Genomic DNA, 19,754 nt, shown 5'->3' on the forward strand with positions numbered 1-19,754 from the left:
TAAGAGGCTATTCCAGTTACGCCTGGACAGGTAGGTGACTCAACTCAGAATACACAACTACAGATAGGTGACAGGACCTCTAGTGAGTCCGCGCGGGTAGGTACCACCACCCTGCCTGCTTCTGCCGTGAAGCAGTAATGCGTTTCGGTTTGAAGGATGGGGCAGCCATTGTAACTATACTTGAGACCTTAGAACTTGGCGCATTTACGTCGTAGATGTCTATGGGCTCCAGTAACTACTTAACACCAGGTGGACTGTGAGCTCTACTACCCATCTAAGCAATAAAAAAAATATGAGTGTTGATTTGAGTGTACATTAGTAGGCGGCGTTGGCGCGGTACTTTCTTAATACCATCCGTACAATATTTGTTCTTTCTTTTTCTTTTTCTTTACTAAAAATATGAGTAAACTGGGTAGTTTTCGCCACGTTATGTATGTACCTTCACATTCAATCAGCGAACACCCAAGGACGTACTCATCAGAATTTAACCTCGTGAAGCAACGTAGAGAATGGTTTTCACCGGTAGTATATGCGGTTACCATTTACGACTAGGTGGGCTGTGAGCTTGTTGCTTATAGAGAAACTCACCGGGCTCCATGACAGCGCAGCACACAGCATGGAGAGCACGGGCAGCAGCGACGAATGAACTCCGAGTGCGCGCCGAGTCCAGACAAACTAAACTAATTCACCCTTCGATTGACATTTTACCTGATCTAAAATGTCAATTAAGTAACGGTGAACAAATAAAGGGCTAACATAACGGAACTCAAACGTAAAAAATGTGCGTTGAATTAGTAATGTCAGTGGTTAATTAAAGTCACTAATTAATTGGTTGTCGTGACTTTAATGAATTGAGCCAACGCAACGGTGCGGTATAAAGTTAGCGTTTTGGTGTTCACGTCGTTTTGCGATCACTCCGCGCCCAAACTGTGAGCAATGAATGAATTCATGATTTAGTTCTATCTAAGAATAAGAAGAATAAAAACACGATATAAAATTAAATCCATGAATTATTTATTTTGATCATTATTTTGTACCGGCTTTATTTATGTATTTTATGTAATGTCTTATTAGTAGATATTTAGATAGAGCGAGTAAATAATGAAACAAAATGATTGTGAAAATTTTAAACAGTACGATCACAATAATGTACTGGTGGTAGGGCCTCTTGTGAGTCCGCACGGTAGGTACCACCACCTTGCCTATTTCTGCCGTGAAGCAGTAATGCGTTTCGGTTTGAAGGATGGGGTAGCCGTTGTAACTATACTGAGAACTTAGAACTTATATCTCAAGGTGGGTGGCGCATTTACGTTGTAGATGTCTATGGGCTCCAGTAACCACTTAACACCAGGTGGGCTGTGAGCTCGTCTACCCATCTAAGCAATAAAAATAAAAATAAAAAAAAAATGCTCACGGTAACTATGTTATTCGAAACGTCTAAAATAGGGAAATTATCAAACAGTTATTTTGTATGTCATAGCGAGACAGAGGGATGTCTCAAATGCTATTGTGAAAAAAGTATGATATATTTCGCAATAAATGCTCATCGCTATTTTCTTCTGATTTACAATTTCGGTAAAGAGCTTGATAAATCCTTTAACTACACATACTACATAACGAGTGACCCAGATTATGGCTTATTTGATTCAGTACTTGTTATAACTCTAGCGGATCACCTCGAGGTGTTCAGCAAATCAGTTCCTGGTGACCGAAGGGTCGGGTCACAAGCAGAACCTTAACGCCAAAAAAAGTACGTCGTTTGCCGTATGGTGAAAGTATCACCACTTAATATCGGTTCACAATAAAAGAGACGGTTCATAGATCACAGACCTTATTTAACTGCTACACTTGATGTGCCTGTGTGCCTGCGTCAAATATCAAAACCCAAACTATATTTAAGAGTTCGTAAACAAGAGTTTAATTACCGTGGTAATGAGAATAATACTTAACTAATGATCTTATTTTCGTGCTTTATAATTCAGTTAAATAAAATTTTGATGTGTTAACTTGAAAACCTTTTTATTGCTTTAGTTGGATGGTCGCAGCTCGCGCCGTGAATCTTTTTTTTTTTTTTTTTTTTTTTATTGCTTAGATGAGTGGCCGAGCTCACAGCCCACCTGGTGTTAAGTGGTTACTGGAGCCCATAGACATCTACAACGTAAATGCGCCACCCACCTTGAGATATAAGTTCTAAGGTCTCAATTATAGTTACAACGGCTGCCCCACCCTTCAAACCGAAACGCATTACTGCTTCACGGCAGAAATAGGCAGGGTGGTGGTACCTACCCGTGCGGACTCACAAGAGGTCCTACCACCAGTAATTACGCAAATTATAATTTTGCGGGTTTCATTTTTATTACACGATGTTATTCCTTCACCGTGGAAATCAATCGTGAACATTTGTTGAGTACGTATTTCATTAGAAAAATTGGTACCCGCCTGCGGGATTCGAACACCGGTGCATCGCTCAACACGAATGCACCGGACGTCTTATCCGTTAGGCCACGACGACTTATTATAGTGTTTAATTGTTAGTAAACTCCACAAACAACGCAGCAGATACGCCTTAGACCGGCTAAGACGCGCTTAGACCTGAGGTCCACGACTCCCAAGTCTCGATTGCCGACTGTCCTGCTCTTTAACACAGAGGTAGGCAAGATTGTATGTACGTCCGAATATGTTAATTACAAATGCGTTGGCTATATTTTTATTTATACAATCACAACATATTTCCATAATTACTCGTATCTCGTATCAATTGTAATAACTTAATCCTGAACAACCGTTCAAATGAGTAGTACAGTAAGTACTTACTCAGTCTTCGTTAAAATAATCTTTAATTTAACCAGATTTACATACGGACGCGAACAATTTGAGCAATAAAGCAATAAGAGTTTCTGCATGCTCCTTGTATCTCGGTTATAAATCGACTGCTTCTTTGTAAGAAGTGTTAGATCGAGTTTTATGACTTTATAAGTAAGATACATAATAATTTAATCTGAACATTGTTATTGCTATTGTTTTATTGAATTACAAGGGTTCAATGTGGTATCGGGAAAACCTTCAAAAGCAGATTCGGTATATTGATACAGAGACAGACGGCTTGGGAGCCTGAAGACTGCACAGCGTTAATGTCGGTCCACTTTGAGACATGAGGTTAACGTCTCAATGGTATTATGTAACGACTATTCTAGCCTTCGGAGCACAATGCGTCACTGTCTCGCTGGAGTAGAGAGCGGGGTGCTCGTCCATAGTGGGTACGTATACATGCTTCCACCAGTAAATTCACCGAGTAAAGTGTTTTCAGAAGTGCTCATGAATGCTAGCTCTTTTAAAATGTATATTGTGTTTACTGTTCAATCTCCTAATAGTTAGTCAGCGACTTGAAACAGTATAGCCACCAGGTTTCTTTGAGACATTTGATTATATCACTCACAGGACACACCCTGCTAAGCACAGACATTGTCGTTGTGACCGACTGATCTACCAAATTTTGACGATGTTCGTCAACTATCGCCGCTGCGACTGGGTCGCTATTCATCGATTGCGACGAAGAGATGAGCGAACTAACCCACAGACACAGCCCACTGAGAATCTCGCCGGATCTTCTCAGTGGGTTGCGATTCCGATCCGGTGGTAGATTCTGCGAAGCACTGCTCTTGCTAGGACTAGTGTTAGCGAATTCTCTCAGGTTGAGCCCGTGAGCTCACCTATCCGTCCGGGTGTAGCGGGAATACCCTCTTAGGTTACCAGCAAATAGGTAGAAAAAAAGTGACCTTGTGACCATTACGTAACATAGAAATTCACTGACAGTGTATCTCCAATCTCCGATTATTAATTTGAAAAATAGCTACAGAACTCAATAATTATAAGGCCAATGCTAAGCAATAATTATAATCAAAGAACGAATATGTAATGTATTTTTTGTCGCTTCTAAGATCTCACAGCGGAACACACGCTTACAATAACACCGAAATGTATATTACACATGAAAATATTCAAATTGCTTCTAATTAGCACGAATATGTATCTATCGTTAACATAAAAATGCATATGATATTTTAATCATACAGATATGTATTCAGAACTACTGTAAACGGATTTTGTTTAGGATAGTTTTGAAGCTACGTGGTTTTATAGTCTTAGACGTTCCGCTAATTACGATAATTCTAACTCAAATTCACATCGCAAGGAGGGTTGGTATTTCTCAGGTGATCATAAGTCATGCATATTGTTATGTAAGATCGTTGAAATATTAATTCTAGATCTAAAATATAGTCCGTTGGGGTCCCAGTCCGCCCCTGTCCGCGACAATGCTCAAATTAAAAGAATAATTTTAATGGCATGTTACAATGTTAATGGCAGCGGTGCTCTCAGGCACGTTTCGAAAAGAATACACAAAATAAGTGTTTATTTAAGTACAGCTTAATGCACCTTGGTTATTGATACCCTGAGGATCGTAATACAATCAGTCGATGCTTCTACATTGACCACACTGTTTCAGAGCCCACCTGTCTTAATGATTGAGGGATTACTGGTGGCCCGGAGACCTTTCCAGTTTCACTAGTACAGGTGGGCGAGCAAGGAAACAGCCAGGAGGGGTTGGTTTTACTAACAGCCACCCGAGCGCCTCCAAAGGAGACCTAAGAACTCAAGATTAAGTGCTTCGCGAATGAATCTACTACCGGATCGGATCGCGTCCCGCTGAGAAGATCCGGCGAGAAACTCAGCGAGCTGATGTTTACGTTATGTTGCACGTCGAACTTTTTGTCGAGTTCGACGAGTACGGTTACCAGAGTCCCTAAGCCTGTTCCTAGTGTTAGAGCTGAAGGCGTCTAATGCAAGAATTATTGAATCTGAGGGGTCCGTAAGGACGTCCCCCTGTCACCTGGAACAGCCACCTCAAGCATCTGTTTTTTTTTTAAATTGCTTAGATGGGTGGACGAGCTCACAGCCCACCTGGTGCTAAGTGGTCACTGGAACTCATGGACATCTACAACGTAAATGCGCCACCCACCTTGAGATATAAGTTCTAAGATCTCAGTATAGTTACAACGGCTGCCCCACCCTTCAAACCGAACGCATTACTGCTTCACGGTAGAAATAGGCAGGGTTGTGTTCCTACCCGTGCGGACTCACAAGAGGTCCTACCACCAGTAATGTCTCTAGCAAAAACTCCTTACATACAAGTACATTAAATAATAACAAAATCCGTGCTCCGCGCCAGCATGGCCTCACTACAAGCTGAGCGCGGATCAGAATGAACACTAATTAGACGCACTAGAATGTGAAATTTGTTTATTTCTTTGTTTACTAATTCGGCGCATTTAATTTCCACTTTTTATCCGAAGTCAGTTAAAATTCAAAGTTAATCTTATACCTTTAAACGAGCAATTCTTGTATATTAATATATAATAATATGTATATAATCTGAATCTCGGAAACGGCTCCAACGATTTTCATAAAATTTAGTATACAGCGGATTTCGGGGGCGATAAATCGATCTAGCTACGATTTATTTTCAGAAAAGTTCTTTTATTCGTGCTTTCAATAATCAACTCTTCCCGACATCTATTGGCGAATAATAATACTATTTTTCTTAATTGAAGGCAACTAACCGCTTTAAAAACACAACAAGATGGCGTTATAAAAAAAACCGATCATCATCCAGTAATAATATAATATAACAATATAGTAAATTGAATATATTTTGAACATTTATTATGTCTTAGAAATAACATAATAGATACACATAGGTATGTAAGCTTTTGAAGTTGAATTAAAAAAGATCCATTTCTTTGAAATTGTCTCGCTTTGTACAAATGTTTACGAGCACATCCATCTTTGATAACTATCGGAAAGTAATAAAAATTTTACTGAATCTCTCATTGTATGAGAACGAATGTGCAAATAAAAACGAACCTTTAAGTCTGATACGATAAAGACGATTTTGGTATTTAACAACTCTCAATTATAATACATATCACTACTGATTTACTATTCGCTAGGAAAAAATTGTGCCCAAGCAAATTTTTACCTTATTCCAATGTGACAAAATGTAAACTTTCAATTCCAATTATAATTTCACTTCAATTCATGCACAGAAAAATAACAATTAACGGTTTGACATAGAGGCCGAAATCCTCTGCATCTCGTCCAATTGTTCGCTGAACAATAGATTTGCATACGAGTATTTTTTTGGCACATTGTGTATTTTTTGTTACGAAATTCGAAAATTAATCACCCACCTTGGCTTTGTAAAAAATAATTACCTGCTGTGCCCGGCCTGGGTTCAAAACTGGCATTTCGTTGGTATGTACAGTTTTGAGAACAGTAAGTCTGATTTATTCAGAAATAGTTCAGATCGACTACGCTCTTTTCTCAAGCTGCCAGTGAAGTGTCCAACGGACACGCTGAGACTGTGTCATTTGTTTTTCAAGCGAGGCCCAAGTTAGATTTTTTTATATTGGTTAGTTGGGACGAGCTCACGGCCCACCCGATGTTAAGTGGTTACCGGAGCCCATAGACACCTCCAACGTAAATGCCGCCATCCACTTTTTTTTTATCCTACCTAATCTGAGAGCCTTGAGAGGCTATATCAGCGTAACCTTAACTAGTAGGTGAGCTCACGGGGCTCAAACCTGACGACGTTGCTAACACGAACCCTAGCAAGAGCCGTGCTTCACAGAATCTACCACCGGATCGGAAATGCGACCCACTGAGAAGATTCGGCGAGAAACTCAGTGAGCTGTGCCTAAACGTTAATTTACTCGTCGAGCCCTTCGTCGCAAGCGTCGGGTTCGACGAGAACGATAACCGGTGCTTGAGGTACCTACAAGCACCGTTAGTGGATCGGGAGGATCCGAGATGACCGGTTGGGGGCGACGTCCACTGCTTTCCGTTCTGTCCGCAAGATCGGGAATGATCCATCCACCTTGAGACAATCTCATTATCAACTACGGCTGCCCCACCCTTCAAACCTTCAACACATTACTACTTCACGGCAGAAATAGCCAGAGTAGTGGTAAAGATAGATGGCTGGTGACTTTGATTATTGTACTTCTCTCCCCACAATGCCACGTGGCACGTCTCGAACCCGCGACCCCGGTACCGGAACGAGTCATATAACTACATCTCAGTTAAGGAGTAGACGCATAGTGACAGGTTCACATAGCGACTCCGACGCACCTGCTTCAGAATACGGAGAATTCCAAACCACAATCCGCGAGCATAAACCTAGCAGACGCATTCTGGCTGAATCATGATAGAAATATAAGAAGATAGAAAATAATTAAATGTACCTTTTTTTACTGTATTTTATAAGCATGTTTTGTTGCTTAGAAAACGCTTCGTTCAACCTCCATTGTATTTATACTTCTCTTGGCTTAGCCTCATCGTGTGGCAAGCCTATCTCCAGTTCGTAAGAAATATTAATAATTAAAATAAAGGAATCTCTCAATGACGTACATAATGAAGACCGCAAATTTAATGACCTCCATTATTTTTATTGTTTTGGCTTCGGAAGTAGTGGTTTTATGTTAAGCATAAGATCACTTGAATTATCTAATTCTATGATAAAAATATGCGATTATTTTTTGTGGGTTTGTCTGTAAGTTTTTGCTTATAAGTTGAGTTTGTTTGACTTCAATAATTAAACGAAATTTAAGTAAATTTTTATCATCAATCAGTGTAGAAATCACGAATCTACAAAAAAAAATTATATACCTCTGTAAGAATAGTCCTCTTAAGTCCTAAGTTCACCTAATGGAAAGCGACCAGGACGGCTGATGAAAATAGCAACTTTAAAGAAGTTTAAGTCGCTGTAATTCGGAAAAAACTAAATTCAAAGTGTTCATCGACCACACAATAATATCTACTGTTGCAATTCAATATGCAAATCCGTTACGATCGTTATTCCATTGTAAAAGTTAGCCTTGGTTTGGCGAGCCGGACCCCGCAGGTACTGTTTATTACCTGGCCTTAGAAAAAAAGCGACGATCTCCTTCTGCACATAATAGATAAATAATGGCACTTTTTGCATATCCGTACAATTAACGGTTGTTCAATCTATGTATCGTGTGGGTAGCCACCACGTTGAACGATAACGTATTTAATCATTTTACTTTGGTCTGAGAGATCGCTGCGTTGTATTTTTATTTTTTATTGTTTAGATGGTTAGACGAGCTCGCGGCCCACCTGATGTTAAGTGGTAGACCCATAGACATCTACAACGTAAATGCCGCCACCCACCTTAAGACATGAGTTGTAAATTCTCACTTTTAACAGTACAACGGCTGCCGCAACTTTCAAACTGAAAAACATTACTGCTTCAATGCAGAAATAGGCAGGGTGATGGTATTTACCCGTACGGACTCACAAGATGTCCTACCACCAGTAAAAACCACCAGTTGTTTTTGGAGTTTCCGAGTTTTATGGTCAATTGTCGAAGATAATCTGTGTACTTGTTCATGTCTTGCATGTTGGCGTTTTTAGTATCATAGCATAGCAAGCTCAAAGATTTAACTTAACTTTATTGTGAACTTACCGTACTCACCCGCATCGCTGGGCATTTAAAATTAGCATTATTATTTATTGTCTTTATTATTAGGGAGTTCAACACTCATATAAATATTTGCCTATCCATTAAGTACATGTATTTTCTACAGGGATACCAAGCTTCGAGTCAATCAGATGCATGGTTCAGTAGTTATAACGGAACATCCGTAAAAACCACTGTAGAATTATATTAGTATTGATTAGGTCCCGCACCCTACCAACCAACGCTACCAACCATGGTAGACCCTTCTGCCTCCACGTAGCCAACATGCACATGGCTACAAACTTGGCTGTGCCCGTGTGTGCCGGTAACCACTTACCATCAGTTGAACTGTAAGCTCTGTATATCTATGCTAAAACCTATTGCTACTATAGTGTTGTCAACGTACAGTGTAAGAAAATTAGCATCGTCTTTGTATTTTGTTTAAATAAAATTGAACATTAACTTTTAAAGTCAAAGGCTATTTATTAAAACGAAACAGTCATTTAAGAGATTTTCCAAAAATGTTACCCAGCAGATCCCAATGTAAGAACGGCTCGGTTTCTGTCAGTTCGAATATTTTGCAAATAAATCCATTAAAAAAAATAAAATGTAACATTAATATTAGTGTGTTGGGTTCCGTGAAGATTTGAAAACTTGTAGTGTAACTGACCGTCAATGCTCGCGTTATAAACAAAACTAATACTACATGAAGAAAACTCCAACTAAGTACTCGAAAAGCCAGCAATTATAAACGGAATAAAAGTTAACACTAAATTAGGCCGTAAGGTATTTTATTAATTTTATTATAATTCGGAACCCAAAATAGAAGCCGGCTACCTCCCACGAGCCGTTACAAAAAAGTAATGGAGGATCCTAGGTAAGAATCGATCGAGAGAAACGATTGTTCGACAGCGGCGCGACGGAAAAAATCGGCAGATGCATTCGCAGGTAGAGCATGCAAATGTTTGAACGTGTGCCAGGACATTACGAACTAAAGAAACAGCCATTACTATCTACACTATAAGTAAACTTCAACGATTCCGTATTAAAATCATTTATTCAATTTAAACTTGAATAAAACTTATTCAATGTTAAAACCTTATATCACTAGCACCGGTTCCAAAAGAGCCACATTCTGGATAAGAACTCGCGCAACAGAGTCTACGAGCTTGTCTTATCCACTACTCATTTCGTTTTTAAATCACATTAACATGTTTATATTACAAATACAAAGTAAATAAAGGAAGTACAATATAATTAGTGTAGAGTTTACCTGACGTCACGCGTCTTAAGATGACATTGAAGCTTCAACTGCTGTGTGATACAGGACGGTGAGCTTAGGCAGGAATATAGTCTAAAGCCTCGTGGCTTCAACGGAACAGCTCTAAGTACCTCATGCTCGTGAAAACAGAGAGCCAGAAATCAAACTAAATTGAATAGTAATAACCTAAATTGACAGTAACGAAATTTCCAAACAAAAAAAGCCGATCTCCGGTCGTGAACAAGAAATTTCGTTTTTATTTACAGCACGTAAAGAATACAATCGCTTGGGGCCGTTAATGTTGCGTTCATTACTGTAATACCCTGCAATACTACGAGTAGTAGTTGGTATCTCATTATTAGTAAATTATGGTGCTTTGCATATTAGAATACAAAAACAGAATTGTTAGAAGGGAGCTTTCTTTACGTGACGTACATATTCTGTATTACGAACTGTGTTCAAGTCACTTCTCGCCTCAAACGCAAATTGAGCCCGCCCGGGTAGGTAACAGCATCTTGTTTATCTCTGCAACGAAACGTCTGTATGTTCCGGTTAAAAAAATATATACTTCAAACTCAACTCCCTAATAGTTCATCTATATATTAATACGTGAAGCCAAAAACTTTGTAGGTACTCACCCATTTTTACGAAAATTGAGCGGTCGGAGGAATATGAAATTGTAGAGAATGTGCGGAGTGCAGAATACAATTTTTTTTTAATTATGCTTAAAATAAACATAAAATCAATAAAAAAACATTACGCATACTACCGTGTTTTTGACACACACGCATATAGGTTTACTCTTTTGTTTATTGTTAAAGTTTGCGGTCAAATTGAAAATAGATTAATATTGTTTGTCTTTAATATTATTTGTCTATAGTGTAGCCTTGGCGAAATCTGTGATCATAGAAGTAATAAAATCTTTGATGATAAAACCATAATAATGTTCAAACTTATAATTTACGAACTTATAAAACAGCAACAGAAACACTCGTGAAGCAACTGTACGCTAATTCAATAAGATTATCAAATATATTGACTTCGAGCACTATCTCCAATAAGGGAACTCTTCTTATTACAGATCGTGATAGTAGTTTTTTTTTCACTACGTATTTGCCGGTAGACTAAGGAGCTATTCCAGTTGCGACCTGACGAGTAGGCGTGCTTAACCTGCGAGGGTTTACTAACACTAACTCTAGCAAGAGTAGTTCTTCGCAAAGTCTACCACCGGATCGTAATCGCGACCCGCTTAGAAGATCAGTGGGCTGTGTCTATGGGTTAGTTTGCTCGTCGAACTCTTCGTTGAAATCGAAGAGTTCGACGAGGACTACGACCGGTACTTGAGAGGCGTAAAAGCACCTGATAGCAGCATGGCACTGAGCAAAATGGTTTAATGGTATCTTAGGGTCCGCAATCATTCACGACGCGACGTCACCCATGCCCTTACTCAATTTGTCATAACATAATGTGTGCACGCCTATCCACCCACACTAAATGTAGAATTGAACCTCTATATACTAGGTTGGATGGCTTGTATATAAAAATATTGTACATTTCCGACCTAACTGCGTCTCTAACCAAAAAATGTAACAATTACTACTCCACTTATATAACTATAGGTACTTATGTAACTATACTTGGCACCTTAGAGCTTATATCTCAAGGTGGGTGGCGCATTTACGTTGTGGATGTCTATGGGCTCCAGTGAGCACTTAACACCAGGTGGGCTGTGAGCTCGTCCACCCATTTCAGCCATAAAAAAAAGAGTAAGGGACCTTGTTTTAGACAGCATCCTCGATTCACTGAGCCATAAGGCGATGACATTAGGAGCATAACACATTATTTGCACATGAAAGTATATTTAGAATTCCAGACGAGCAGTGGTGTCGTAATTTCAATATTGTATAATTGAACGAGTAAAATTTAGCAATGTTCCCAAATCGGCTGATAATTGGTATGCCGCTCTACACTCCTATACGCTGGTGGATTACTGATGTGCAATTAAAAAAAAACTTACGCAGTTAATGGTAAGGTCCTTTTTCAAAAGTTTACGATGCGTGTAAGTGATGAGTAAGCTTCCTGAGGGGAGGTAATAATTTTATAAGCCTGGCCTGGCATGTTTCGTCAAATCTACCTATTGTTGTCATATCAATACGCAGTTAAGGACAGTTTCGCGACAAACAGCGAGTTTATTAGTAACTTTGAGAGATTATCTAGCTTACATAAACATTTCCAGATTTAGGTTTGGACATGATATAGTCTGGACCGCTTCTCTACTAACGCTGCTATTACTTCCAACATTAGTTCGTTCGTCGTTATTTATATATCCAACTATCCCCCAAATGTGGCGTTTAAAAGGCAAGAGAATTCAGAACAAGAATAATTACGATTTAGTATCGGCACTAGGCTCGTCTGCCCCTCCGTGCTCATAGTGAGGAAGAAATCTTCGATGTGTTTGCATTAGAATAAGTGGCGACATTTTGGTGTAGCAAGCGCGGGCTACCTGCCGAATACGCGCTGTAGTTGCAACAGAAATAATCTATAGACAGTAGACGGACTCAACTCCTCAACGCATTCCGCTACCAGCATTTGCATTAGGAATGTTATATAACGTAATAGTTAATTAAACCACTTCAGTTTTACAATACCACGCTGCGGTTTGTGGACGACCGTACGTGCGTGACGCTACTGAGTTTTGTCACCGTCATTGACAACATCTAACACCCGTGTAATGCGCCCAATAAATTAAATAATTCACAATTGCGAAAAAAAAGCGAACGGACCGTGTTTTTTAGCGGAAAATGTAATTTTGGTCGAGTTTTTTTTTTCGTTTTTGATTGCGATCGAAATAAACAAGTGAATTCAAATGTTTGAGAGTTTGGTTCAATTGCTTGGGTTCGATTAGATATTAGTTATGGATCTGAACAATATATTAGAGAGAATGAACTCTCAGAAACGTCGCCTTGAGTGATTTATAAGACCATCCGGGTCGGAGTACCACTGTTGTGGTAGCACTAATGAGCACAGTGTGAGTATTCCCTGGGATCTGCGTGCTTTGTCTTCGGATCGAAGTTGTAATTGCAAATGACAAAACATGACGCAGACAACGATTACTACAGTGCTACAAGAGTAAGAATTATTGTGAGACGAAATCGTGTATCACTGTAATGCGTAATGCACAGCATCATAATTTGTAAGTTTTATTCAATTTGAGCGCAGATCGCTCGTATTTCAAAGTTCCTCGTGGCAGCCCTGCATATGTCCCACCAGGTAGCTTTGGTTATCACGCGCTTATTAATAAGATCTTTAGCGTTTGTTTGTTGTTTGGTCACAGAGCGAAATGCCGCCGCCAGTAAAAAGGTGTCACCTGTGCTTTTTATTTTTTATTGCTTAGATGGTTGGACGAGCTCACAGCCCACCTGGTGTTAAGTGGGTACTGGAGCCCATAGACATCTACAATGTAAATGCGCCACCCACCTTGAGATATAAGTTCTAAGGTCTCAGTATAGTTACAACGGCTACCCCACCACCCTTCAAACCGAAACTCATTAATGCTTCACGGCAGAAATAGGCGGGGTGGTGGTACCTACCCGTGCGGACTCACAAGAGGTCCTAGCACCAGTGATTACGCAAATTATAATTTTACGGGTTTGATTTTTATTACACGATGTTATTATTGGTACCCGCCAGCGGGATTCGAACACCGGTGCATCGCTACACACGAATGCACCGGACGTCCCATCCTTTAGGCCACGACAACTTACAATGTGCGGCAGTTCACATCAATTTCGTGCCTAATTGGACCACGAAGCAATCATGCGTTCTGAATTACCGTTCATTGTTGCCTGTTACATTCCTGTTTCTAATAATAATTAAACAAGAAATCTTGTATTTAAAAATAAATTTTACATAATCAAGGAATAGTTCAATCACCCGAACAATCTTACAAAATATTGCATTAGAAGCAGCACATCTTCGATTACCGCGAGGCGCGTCGTGGTGGTAAAACAACGACTCGTTTGTGACCGTCCAACGGTGACCGTCACGAACAGACCACCGCGGCTGTGATCTACCATTTACACAATTATGCATTCAGCTATAAAATTTGTAGGAACGCCTACAAAAACTGTAAAAAGCTATTTGTCGAGTTCAGAAAGTTTAACAAAAACAGTATCCTGTAATTCTGATATCATTGGACATTGGTATTTACGAGGTATGTATTTTTTTTTAAATACATCTGCACATGTCATTATTCGATGTGTACGTGTAGCACTTCACAATAATTTCACTAAGCATATTATTCCAATAAATTGAAGGTAATGTTAGCAGGATGTAACCTCAAATATATTGATAATTCTTATAAAAAGTCACAATTGTTTGAATTGTTCTTTGAAATATATTATTTTTATAACCGCACCTTGAGACATTAGGCCAACATATGAATGGTATTATACCGGCTCACCCACCCTTCAGATCGCAACGCATGATTGATCTGCGGCAGAAATAGGCAATAGAGTAAGAAATAGGCAAGACAGTGGCGCCTAGAACAAATTCCCAGAATTTACGGAATCAAGGGATCGGAATCGCGACCCACTGAGAAGACCCGGCGAGAAACTCAGTGGGCTGTGTCTATGCGATAATTCGCTCGTCATATTCGATGACTTCGATGAGGGCGGTGACCGGTGCTTGATGGTCCTAAAAGCACCGAGAGTGAATCCGGAGGATTCGACAAGACATGTTTTGGGCGACGGCGGCTTTCTGTTGCCCCGTCGTGGTCGGAAGAATAATAATAATTAAAAGATAAATAGTCGACAAAACAATCAAGTGTTTTTTATTTAGCAGTTATTGAAGAGCTTTACTGTATTTACATATCCACGCACTTGCCAATCAACCAGGTAACGAGTTAAACGCTAGTACACACTCAATACTAAACATTTGGTGGCACTCTTTCAGGCTTTTTTTTTATTTATTGCTTAGATGGTTGGACGAGCTCACAGCCCACCTGGTGTTAAGTGGTTACTGGAGCCCATAGACATCCACAACGTAAATGCGCCACCCACCTATGAGATATAAGTTCTAAGGTCTCAAGTATAGTTACAACGGCTGCCCCACCCTTCAAACCGAAACGCATTACTGCTTCACGGCAGAAATAGGCAGGGTGATGGTACCTACCCGCGCGGACTCACAAGAGGTCCTACCACCAGTAATGATACTACTGTTAATTTGGTACAAATCTGTCGGGTTTTGTCTCGTACTATTATTGTCCTTATCAGCAAACTAAACTCAGCATTCAAATGCTAATACCGAGAGTGCACGGCGCAATTAAAGCTTTCGCGACTCACCGACATTCCGTCTCCCGTCAATGACTCCGAGCCGGCTATAAATCTGGCGACGTCACGACAATGAACCGGCCTCAGAGTGAGCACCGAATACGATTTTTAGCTTAGAGTTCCGTATGTGACACATTTGGATATCCAACAACCAACCAATCAATTTTATATTACGATAGCAATGTCAGTGTCAGCTAACGTGTGTAACCACTTATCATCTGGTAGCTGCTGCCTACTTTATGACCCTCATTGACTAAAAATGTCAAAAAAGATTTGTGGTGTCGTGGGACACCGGATAGGAACGAAGTTCCTTATTATAAAAATATTAATTTTGAGTTCTATTCGAGGTATAAAGAAAATAAACCTGGAGGTTTTGCAACAACCCACGGTCATTCTGTAACGTGCGAACTTATTGTGGTACACTTCATTCACGGTTGTTTGCATAAGAGTTAGTGTATTGCGCAAACGAACGCTCTGAGATCGTGGTCAATGAATGATAAAAAATATGCTATTTTTTGTACGTTATTACAAAGTTTAGTCATACACTGTGTGCATTACTAATAAAAATCTTACGTTACGGACGTTTTTCCGGTTAGCGTACCCCTCCGCATCGTCCCATAAGGAACTTCGTTCCAAAAAGTTTACACGCTAATCTAACTGCGACAGTGCCAATATTTAGCCAAAATAAAGATAAAACTTATGCTCAATGGCAGTGAAGTCAGCGAATCAATCAAGGCACTACCAATTAATCAGAGCTCTGTCAACTGAAGCAACCCCAAGTGATCGGAGGCGCGGAGCGTCTGTGACGGATCGACGGTGACACCGCGTTTCTCCTGATTTGAATAAAGCCCGTCGCTGAGTTACAATGGCGGCGGCTCCGGAGCGAGCGCCGTGGATCACGCACGCGACCAAAAAACCATCTGACGTTTTTTTCAATCCCCGGCTCGAACCATTCATCTCGTAATTAACGCGGATAAAAAACGCAACGTCACGGAATTAGAAATGATTCGGTGTCACCGGCTCTGTCACAAAAACATCTTTCAAAATTTTCGTATTAATTTAATTAGGTTGTTTTGTCTCGCTGCTGCCGGAACCGCGCTCCGGCGCTCAATACAATTCAATGTTCAATTACCTACAGATCTGTTCTCTACAAATCGCTTTGATTTTTGCACAGGCTCCATTAAAATGTTAACGAATTGTCTAACAAAGCTTATGTGTTTCTACAACCAATTCCATATGTACCTATGTACCATAGTTTCTAGCAAACTATTCGTTTCTGTGGCCAAGCGCCGGATGTCCTCGTCCGACGCAAGCACCAATACACCGGTCCGGTCTCCGAACACTAAATATGGATATTCCACCAAATTCCGATGCCGAAATCCGTGTTACAGTTATGTTCACTAGCCATATTCCTACGAGGCGGCTGATCTTTTAAGTTTATTAAATTAGTCTGAAATTCAATTAACAAAATCCAGGAAATCTTTATATTGATTGTATACGTGCTTTTCAGTTGCTTTTAGAAAATATTGTAAACAGCATTTACTTGCAAAAGTATGCAATTAAAGTAATGAATATGGCGAAAAATATCTCGAATTAAAGTAAATTAACAATAGTGAAATGAATTGAAAACAAAACATATATAGGACATTACTTTAAAATATTTTTATCTTGAATTCGGTGAATTTCAAATGAATTACAAACGGATTAATGTAAAAATCAAAACACAACTAATTCCCCAGCACAACCAAGCGTCGTCTCTAGGTCGTGCAGTGGCGGCCGACAAAAACTTAATTAGCTTACTGTTGACGAAATGATTCATAGGTAACGTTTGAATATCAAACTTATTAAACAAGTACTACCGTTCACATTACAATATGCATATACAGAGAAGGCTTAGAAAAAATAGCTTCTACTGGATCCTCAATAAGGTCGAATATGTGCTCGTCGAATTAAGATAAGCAAGTAATAATAGTCATTGTTGTCTTACCCTTTAGGTCGAATACCATCTGTGTGTTGAAGAAGCTTGTGACGTCAGCCCGGCCCGACACTGCAACAATATTATAATGTAATTACGCAACATGTAATGCGGAAATGGTTCTACATCGCGCTAGTACCGTTCAATTGGTTTTTGAGGTTTATCACATAAGTTTGTATTCAAATAGTAAAATCTGATGCCGGGTCTGGATGGAGGAGCATATTCGCACTGACCCACGAGGATTGTTCCTGTGGTTATTCATTCAATCGAGATCCTTAACTAGAAAATTCGATCAATTTTAAATCATTTTTTTAGTGTTGATAGGACCTTTTGTGATGGGTATATGATAGGACCTTTGTCCGCGCGGGTAGGTACCACCACCCTGCCGTGAAGCAGTAATGCGTTTCGGTTTGAAGGGTGGGGTAGCCGTTGTAGCTATACTTGAGACCTTAGAACTTATATCTCAAGGTGGGAGGCGCACTTACGTTGTAGATGTCTATGGGCTCCAGTAACCACTTAACAACCAGGTGGGCTGTGAGCTCGTCCAACCATCTAAGCAATAATAAAAAAACAACCAATTTCAATAATTACAACCCTAAATTACACGCTGATGAAAAAAACAATATTATTATGTAGATTATTAAAATCCACGTATGTTGATGGTGACCATCGTTAAGTGTGTAACTTATAAGAGTATCATATAACATATAAACTATACCAAAAGACAAATATAATCGTCGACTCAACAAAGTGCTTGACCAGTATCTGTCACCATAATTCTTAACAAACGAACAATGCACACACACCCACGCCAATCAAATCACACATACAACACATAACAAAGGACATATCGTATTACCGTCCAACGGCAAAGAGCTCTCATCGATAACTTTTTAAAAGTAGGCAAGTGCCAGCTAAGACTGGCAGATTTGGAATAAAAGTCCAAATTTAAAAGAGCTGTACACAGCAAATCTATTGATAATTTATAGGTGTCTATTGAAATTAGACATTTCATATTGCAAAAGTGCAGCAAAATTAAGATGGATTGTTAACGGCATGAATGTTTTGTAATAAAAGTGCATTTAAAATTGGTCAGGTAGAAGCAGCTGGTCAATTTTGTAGACGAAAGGCGTTGACCAACGCTGTTCTCTATAATGCACACTTCAATATCAAATTTCTGAGTGGTATTGGATTAATTGTGAAAGTAACGCCTTTATACCACTGCAACCATACAATTTTTCACTTATGTTAAATTATATTTTCGACAATATAAAACGCCCAAAAACGCAAAAAAACCTTCAAAACGATACCAAATAAAATAGCTTATACACATATTGAGAGCGCTGATCAAATCCCGACAACAACACACAAATATTATAGTTGCGCCGTCTATCCCTCTATCTGCTGTAGCTGAAGCGTTTTGCGAATGCAGCAGACAACGGAAATAAGCGCGTCCGGATAACTAAATAGATAGATTTTAACATAATAATGACGAGCTATGACGTGATTACGTCTTTCGTGTTCAGCCAAGTCTCGTTCGTTTGGATCTGTAGCACCGCGCAACTGGCCTGCCGATCTGCATTATAATATCACACTATGTTAACCGACTGTTAGTGATTAACGCATGGCTTTTAGACGATTAACGCTTTCTTCTCATTCTTATCTACCAAATGGTAGACGACATTGATAGGAAGGTTCACGGCTTGGTGCTATTCGGTAATGGGAGCTCACAATTAAATAGCTCTTGCTAATTAGTATACCTATTACTATTACAAACGGTTGATTCAGAAGTCGCATTTAGCAGCTCGATGTGGTAGAGCAGCACATTTGGGTCTAAGTCCATGACAAGTAGGGTTCGAGTAAAACGCAAGATGCGTTTGGTACGTGTCCGGCCTGAAGCTACCTGCTCCGTGATTGCAAACCGCGTTCGGTACCACTGGCCTAGACTGACCATCGGAACTTGTGGTTTCGTGGGACACGTACGCTATAAAATGGCCGGCATTAAGTGAATTGATTTCTATTCATATTTATCAAAAAAAACAAGAAAGCAAGTCTCGGAAAACAAAGAATTCCGTACTCAAGATTCTGGATTAGAATTCAGGGATGTTTCTCCTGATAATTGAACATACGCAGACTATTTAAGATAGAGTAGCATGTCTTACTTATCTTATATGTAGCCGCATGTTCTAATGTAGGTAAAGCTCCGTTGAAACCTCCAAAGGTATATTTTCACACTCAAGTTTTATTTAACCAACTCATAAGCTTAAGCTAATACTTCTTTCTGCACTTTACGTTTTTCAACTTTTGTCGGTCATACAGAGTCTAATTTTTCTAGCAATTTCTGTACAATTATAAAATAGTGCTTGAGAGTAAGACCAGACGAGTTTATAACGGTTTACATTTTTTATCATTTTGTGAACGGAACCCTAAGGTTGAGACGTGACGTCACATCGTGACGATTTTAGTTTTGCATTACGTTATGTTCTTGTGGTTATCGATAATGGTTCGATTCTAATGAGTTCGGACGATCATCGTATTGAGATGAGCTGCATTATAATTTGATGATCATCGATAGTAATTATGACTACGTAACATAAATAGCTTTTGCGATCTTACATGCGCTTACTAAGTGACATGTCTCTATTTGAC

The 19,754-nt window shown here is 39.5% G+C and overlaps 1 protein-coding gene across 3 annotated transcripts in view; it reads right to left on the minus strand.

Annotated features, from left to right (window-relative positions):
- Positions 1–19,754, minus strand: part of LOC101744796 (protein nubbin) — a 205,715-nt gene that overhangs the window by 69,829 nt on the left and 116,132 nt on the right. For all 3 annotated transcript variants that reach the window (XM_038014454.2, XM_038014453.2, XM_038014452.2), the window contains exon 3: positions 17,118–17,177. In XM_038014454.2, the coding sequence (XP_037870382.1) occupies positions 17,118–17,177 (60 nt within the window). The remainder of the gene's footprint in view (positions 1–17,117; positions 17,178–19,754) is intronic.

Source organism: Bombyx mori, chromosome 12 (genome assembly GCF_030269925.1).
Source record: "Bombyx mori chromosome 12, ASM3026992v2".
Taxonomy (NCBI): domain Eukaryota; kingdom Metazoa; phylum Arthropoda; class Insecta; order Lepidoptera; family Bombycidae; genus Bombyx; species Bombyx mori.